Below are 7,555 nucleotides of genomic sequence, written 5' to 3' on the forward strand. Positions count from 1 at the left end.
TCTCTGTTTACGGTTTTTATTTATTTTGTTCTCTTTCACTTAAATTTGAAATATACTCTAGGTTGAAGATGATATTATTCGTACGACTGTTATGATTTTTTGTCATTCGTATTTAGCATTGTATTACTGATTCTTATACTTGGTGCTGATATATTGGGACTGGAGGAAGTTATTTCAGCTTTCTAACATAAATTTGTGTGGTCAAAATTTGGATTTTACCTTTTGTTTTCAGGTGATGTGCATTCATTTCAGTCCATATAGGTATATATATCGTTAGATTTGTTTGGCTTAAACTCGGAAGTAATTTAAATTTGACAAATTAATTAGTATCATCTGTATTTTGTCCAATATGCTACTCCCTTCGGTCCCCCATTAAATGTCCCATATTTTACTGGTGAAGAAAAGTGAGTGAAAAAAGTTAGTGGAACTTGAACCTCATAAGTTTTATAAGAATTGTTAGTAGAATGAGTTAGTGAGACGTGAGATCCATTTACTAAAAGTAGTAAAAGTGAAATGAGACATTTATAAGGATATGAGACATTTAATGGGGACCGGAGGGAGTATTCACGATATTGATTCTCACCATACGTTGCTTTCTTTTGTTCTACTGGTCCAGGACTCACAAGTTATGTTCATGTAGAAAATTCTTCTTCTTTATCTACTGAAATTGCGATCGGATTGTAAGAAACAAAGACGAAAAGTTGCAACTTACTAACTTGAATGTAATTTCTTGTAACCCTTTGTTTGCTATTATAGATTCATAGAAGTTTTGGATTCATCTTCATGAGATGTAAGGAGAAAAAGTAAAGGATCTGCTAGCTGGCTGACAATAAGAACAATATTCTTTTCCCTTCAGTAAGAAAGCACTAAAAGGGGCAGTAAGTTTTAGAAAAATGCTAAATTACTCCCCAAGATGCAGTTAGAGGGCGTTTTCTAGTAAGCATTAGACTAGATAGATGAAATAATATGCTCTACTATGATGTTTTCGAAGATACGACAGTTGGAACTTTGTCAATTATTATAATTTAAGTGTTTAGAGATATCCGAGTAATGAAGATAAAGTACTCAATCATGTACATTACTGCTAATAATCTTAAATAGAAAAATCCCCCTAAAGGGGTGTTCGGTTGGCAAGATTAAATCTCATGATTAAATATGTATCATGTTTGGTTCATAAGATTGAACCCTTCAACTTAATCCTAGATGGATAGTCTCATGATATTAGTCATGGCAACCGAACGCCACCTAAGTGTATTGTATGCATGCATTCAGTTATTATCTGTAAGCTTTATTATTTCTTTCATAGTGGATGATTACAACAAGGTGTGGGAGTTTCATTGTTTCTGTTGAAGGGAAGCATTAGTTGTGTATAAATGTTTGAAACCTTTTGCTTCTATTACTTGTTCGGATCGGCAGAGCAGACTCTGTGAATTGGATAATATGCCTCTTAATTAATTCGGTTTGGCTGTATTTGATGGAAAATATGTGTGCAAAGTTACATGTATTGGATGTCCCTTGCTTTTTTTTGACATCTTTGTAAGGCTCTTAGTTTATATTGATACAACGATTTTCCATTGTCGAAATGCATTACCCTTTGTTCCATTGAATGCTAGGTATGATATAGTTGCAATCTTGCTGAGCTCGTAGATCTGCAGCCCTTCTTGTTATTTGTGAAGAGTACCTTGTTGCCATTTGCGACTTTATAGTCAAAAGAAGGTTGATCCCGAAAGAAGCCTGGAAAAGTACTTTAGTGTACCGATTCCTGTGATGCAGAAGGCATCCCAGGAAGGTCTAGCATGTCCAAGCGTCCACAATTCTCACCTTCTGCCGAGTAAAAGCCAGGATACTGAACTTTCTTTTCAGGCCTATGCTGAGCCATTCTACACTCTGGAATCTACACCAGTGACTGGTTCCGCTGTCTTCAGTTCACCTACAGCTACGAGCGTCTCTTCCAATAAGAGTCCCTTTTCTCCGCTACTTTCTCAATCTTATGTGTCAGATATCCATCACTCATCAGATAATAGTTCATCTTTGAATGGCTCTTTTGATTCACTATGGCTGTTGGGTAATGAGTCCATGGGACCTGAATGTGGCAGTGTTTATAATGGATCTTCGACTGATGAATCGGCGCAGCCTTGTTACTCGACTAGGTACCATAGAATCGTAGAGATGGCCTCCAATATGGACTTGAAACAACTGCTCATAGCATGCGCTGAAGTAATATCCGAAGCTGATATCATCTCTTTCTCTGAGAGTTAGCCCAATTAGCCGAGTCGTGTGGAGTACCTTTCGAATTCCATGGTGCTGCAACGTCAGGGTGTGATGTACAGCTGGAGAATCTCAACGTACAGCATGGGGAAGCGCTGGCTGTAAACTTTGCTTACGTACTGCATCACATACCTGATGAGAGCGTGAGCACTAGCAACCATCGAGACTGCCTCCTCAGACTGGTGAAGAGCATGTTTCCCAAGGTCATGACCCTTGTTGAGCAGGAATCCAACACCAACACTGCTACCTTCTCCCAACGATTTCGTGAGACTCTGGATTACTATGCAGCGATGTTCGAGTGCATAGATACAGCAGCTCTGGCAAGAGATGACATGCAACGGATTAATGCGGAGGAGCATTGTGTGGCGAAGGATGTCGTCAGCATAATAGCTTGCGAGGGGAACGAGCGGATGGAGAGGCACGAGGTGTTTGGGAAATGGAGGTGGAGACTATCAATGGCAGGATTTTATCAAATTCGAATCACTCCATCTGTGATCTGTAACTAATGCTGTGAGGGATATGTTGAAAGAGTATAGCCCCAGTTATGGTTTAGCAGATGCCAATGATGCTGTTTATATTGGATGGAAAAACAAAGCTCTTGTATCATTTTCTGGTTGGAGATGAAAGCAGAGTGTGTAAGAGAAAGAGAGGATAGATATGTTCGTCTAAGTTTACTACTCTGTATAAATCGATTTACTTTTGTGTGGCAGGCAGACCAAACACTGCAAACATAATGTAATATCTCACCATTTTAAGACAAGACCAAACAAGAGACAGAAAAAGAGTCTATAGTTAAGGTCAATCATAATTGTCACGAATTATTCCTTCACTTCACTAGCATTACATCACTAATTACAGGAGTACATTTTTTTAGTTAAGAAGCAACTTTCACAGCCCATCATTTCTCTCTTCACTATTTAAGGTCCCACTTGATTTATTTTTTTCTATTTTTTATTTATTTTGTAATTTATTTATTAAAATGTAATTATATTTTGAAATTTATAAAATTCTAAAAATTAACATTATTATTGGAATTTAGAAAATACATAATTTTAATCTTAAAATTATACTATACTATGATAAAAAAAAAATCTACTTCTCCCGTTCCCTAAAAATAAGGACTTTGGGGATGGTATTTGTTTTAATGCGTAATTAGAAAAATAGGTGAGAGATAGAAAGAAAAACTGAGACGTTTCTATTTTGGCACAAGAATTTAGATAGTGGTGTTTAGTGAATTAAATTATTAATAGTAAAGTAATAAAAAAAGAGAGAACAAAGTAAGAGAAATGATGAAGTAAGAAAGAGAAAGAGATAATAAAGTAAGACAGAGGATAGAGTAGGAGAGATGAGAAGATAGAGTAGGAGAGAGGAGTGAGTTGATTGTTGGAAAAAAATGAAACGTCTCAGTAAGGTTTTGACGTATAAAAAAAGAATACGTCTCACTTAGGCTGAGTCGGGGGAGTATAATGTAGAGGCTCAACTCGTTATTGAGTCCTTTAACAAACTTTCAGTGGGACTCCAATGCTTGCTCTGACATTTGGCTAGTGTCTCGCTTTAAGTTGTTATCCAACAAGTTAAATAAAAAACCTCTATTATTCGCAATGTGTCGGGGTCGCAATGCTTGTACGATCGTTTCAAAGCCGGCCTCAAACTTGACGTTATATCATTAGGCACCAGACCACTTGTCGATGTGCTTAACCTTCATCCAGGGTAAAACAACTTTGAAAAACTTCTTTTGTCTTCTTGGTAGATTATGAGCCAAAATATTGGCTTTGAAAAAACTAATATATAAAAATAGGACTCAAGTGTCACTAATGTTTTTAATTGATTTTTAATTATATTTTGTTAAAATCTGTGTAAGGTTAAATGTTGACAAATTATTAATAGCTGATCGGAGGGGTATGAAATAGGAAATCCAATATTTAAATGAGACAAATTAGTTCTCAGCCCCATATATCTTCAGATTGAAAAGTTATATACTACTCTATAATTAATTAACATATCCACAAATACATACTATAACAATAATGTTTTGACATAAGTTCCAAACAAAAGGCGAATTAAAGTTGGTGATAGAAGGAAATAGTCAAGCCCACATAGCTAGAAAAGACATAGATCCTGCACCAAGAAGAAGAGAAGTATGAGCTCCCAACTGAAGCTTGACATTGTTTTGCATCCTGGGGCTCATGAAATCGGCTGCTAATAGATCGACGAGGGCCATGTATATCAGTATCCCGGCCGATGCTGACTCGAACACACCCTCCACTGTCACTCCAACGGTACTAATCCCGATTCCAATCCCGATCCCCACAGGGGCCGTCACCGAGAAGAATACCGTCATAACCACAGTTTTAAGCCACTCGAATCTCGCCTACTTATTCAAATTATTCAAATGAATTGGAACTTTGGAATATCGAAACCCTTCATAATTTCTATATTATGAGTTAATTTTGAAGGACTCATTCTAGGAGATATAAATACACAATCACATATTATTATCAAAATAAAACACCCCAAAATTTACTGACTACAGTAAGTTTCGTTAATTATGTCCAAGCAAATTGCTTACGCAAAAAATAAAATAAAAAATCAGCGAAGAAAACTTATGAGGGCCTCATGTAATAAAAAAATTAAAAATATTGGTTACATGTTGATAAGACAAAGCTACTTAGATCATATGCAATTACAAGCTCAAAAACGCATACCCCTTCGTCCCGCAATATGAGTCTTATTTAAGTATAGCACAGATTTTAAGAAATATAAAGAAAAGTAAAGTTGAATAAATTAGTGGAATATGTATCCCACTTATATATATTAGTTGGTGAAATGTGAGATCTACTTACCATTTATGAGAAAAATAAAATAAGACTCTTATCGTGAGATGGACCTATATGACAAAATAAGACTCTTATTGTGGGACGGAGGGAGTATATCTTATTCAAAAATTCAAAATAGAATGAGTTTTGTATAACATTGAAACTATATACTCTCTCCGTCCCTTAAATATTGTCACACTTTGGTCGGGCACAGATTTTAAGAAATTTAATAGAAAATGAGTTGAAAAAGTTAGTGGAGACTGAGTCCTACTTTTATATATTAATTTTATTATAAAATGTGAGGGAAAATGAGTTAGTGGAATATGTGGTCTACTGCCAAAAATAGTAAAAAGTGAAATGCGACAAATTTTGTAGGACGGACGAAAATAGAAAAATGTGATACTACTATTTTGGATTTCGCAATAGCATTAGAGATGATTTTATCTATTTTTTAATTCTAAATAAGTAACGAATTCGCTATGTAGAATAGTTTGTTTATACTAGTATACTTTTTGGAGGGATTGTAGGATAACCAACCCCAAAATACTCTAATGGAGTAATATAAACTTCAAACTATTACTAGTGATAGTATTTAAATGATGGATTAAGAAAAACGAAATTCTTGCCCTATCTCGGATTCAAAGATAGGATAAAAAATTCATCAACCAACATAATTGTTTAGATTTTCAAATTGATATACAAGGACAAAATTTAGGGGTCTAGAATTTAATTGGTGGCCTCAATGAATCAAAAGTGTTCTTCAAATATTCACGGTGGGGACGAGAATAACTTTTCTAGCATCATGACTTCATAAAATTTCTCACCAACAACATTATGTCAACATATGAATTATTCCAAATTCGATGATTCTACAAAATATTGTTGGAGAGTATATATCTACGTATGTGTGTGTATATAAATACCTGTGAGATGCATCCTCCAAGCCCCATCCCTTCGAAGAATTGGTGAAAACACAGCGCAATCAGCAGCGGCTTTATCGTGGCGGCGCTCCGAGCCGCCCCCAGCGATATCCCGATGACCACCGAGTGCACCACCATTCCCACCTCCAACACCTTCATCAATATCATTCAAATTTGGAAGACAAGAAAAAAAAAAACAAATGTCTGGAATCAAGAACATCAAGGTTAAATGTACGTTGAACAAACGTACTTGTGATATTATGCGCTGTCGGAGAATTTCCGACTGCGTGGTCCCATTGGGACCAGAGACAGAGTCGGCGTCGCCGGCCACCTCCTCGTCCTTGCTCGGGTGCGCGTTCCCGTAGAAGGAGGTGGCGACTGTGTCGACCATGAGGGTCGCGATGGCGGCCGCCATGGCGATGAATCCGGAGAAGGGGAACTTGGGAGAGGTCAGGCTTCGGAATGCGTCGGGGAGGATGTGGACGAAGCCGGTGGCGAGCACTACGCCGCCGGCGAAGGCCTTGACCATGAGGAATATGTGGTTTTCGGGGCGGAGGGCGGCAAGCTTCCGGCCGAGGAGGGGGAAGCTGGCGCCGAGGCCGCCGGCGGTGAGGATGGAGGCTATGGCGACCAGTTTGAGCTTAAGGGCATCGCTCTTGTTGCCGTGCGCCTCTGCTTCGGTGGGGTCTTCGGCGGCGGCTGCGGCGGTAGCGGAGGCCGCCGCTATGAGGAGGATTATTTTGTGGGGACTGATCATGGCGGAGTGAGGAAGAGTTTTTAAGAGGAAATGGATTGCATTTTTTTAGAGTGGGTGCCTACAAAATGGGGGGGAAAAAGTACATGTCTTATAAGGAGAAAAGAGCATGCCAATTCTCTTATTTTAATTGTGTTAATGCACATGTGCTTTATGCTCTCTCCGTCCCACTCTTAGTTGTTTTGCACTACATTTTATATACCCTCCGCCCTACGGTAGGAGTCACATTTGATATGGGCACGAGTTTTAAGAAATGTAAAGAATAGTTGGTTGAAAAAGTTAGTGGAATATGTAGACCACTTTTATATATTGGTTTATAGCAGAACGTGAGTGAAGTGAATTAGTGAAATGTGGGACCTACTTACTATTTTTAGTAAAAGTGAAATGTGACTCTTATTGTGGAACGGATGAAGTAATACTCAATTTGTCTATCTTAAGTGATACTACATTTTTCTTTTTAGAATGTCTAATCCTAAACGACACATTTTTTAAAATAGAAACATCACTCGGTCTACTTTTTCTCACTTTTACTTTATCATCTCTTCACTTAAGTCACAAAACAACACTACATAAAATCTCTTACCGGGAAGAAAATGCTCCACTTGGATAGGACGTAAGGAGTATTGTTTAATAAGTAGTATATCAAATGGAGAGAGAATAAAGAAAAAAAAATGTAATATTTTCTTTTTTAGAAACATAATCATTTTGAGCGAACATCTTAAACAGAAAAATACAACTATCGTTTTAAATGAAGCATAACAATATTTAATAGCTGGATAAATATTTTCTGAATATGA

At 37.3% G+C, this 7,555-nt stretch overlaps 1 protein-coding gene and 1 pseudogene across 1 annotated transcript; one reads left to right on the plus strand and one right to left on the minus strand.

Annotated features, from left to right (window-relative positions):
• Positions 1-1,767: 1,767 nt before the first annotated feature.
• LOC121786839 lies at positions 1,768-2,929 on the plus strand (annotated as a pseudogene).
• A 1,293-nt stretch (positions 2,930-4,222) lies between these two features.
• LOC121786235 (zinc transporter 1-like) lies at positions 4,223-7,104 on the minus strand. The gene is made up of 3 exons (XM_042184826.1): positions 6,255-7,104; positions 6,008-6,157; positions 4,223-4,639 (listed from the first exon to the last, which is right to left on the minus strand). The coding sequence occupies exons 1-3, from the start codon at positions 6,759-6,761 to the stop codon at positions 4,355-4,357; spliced, it is 942 nt and encodes a 313-aa protein (XP_042040760.1). The 5' UTR covers positions 6,762-7,104; the 3' UTR covers positions 4,223-4,354.
• Positions 7,105-7,555: the final 451 nt, after the last annotated feature.

The sequence above is a fragment of the Salvia splendens genome, chromosome 22 (assembly GCF_004379255.2).
Source record: "Salvia splendens isolate huo1 chromosome 22, SspV2, whole genome shotgun sequence".
In the NCBI taxonomy this organism is placed as follows: domain Eukaryota; kingdom Viridiplantae; phylum Streptophyta; class Magnoliopsida; order Lamiales; family Lamiaceae; genus Salvia; species Salvia splendens.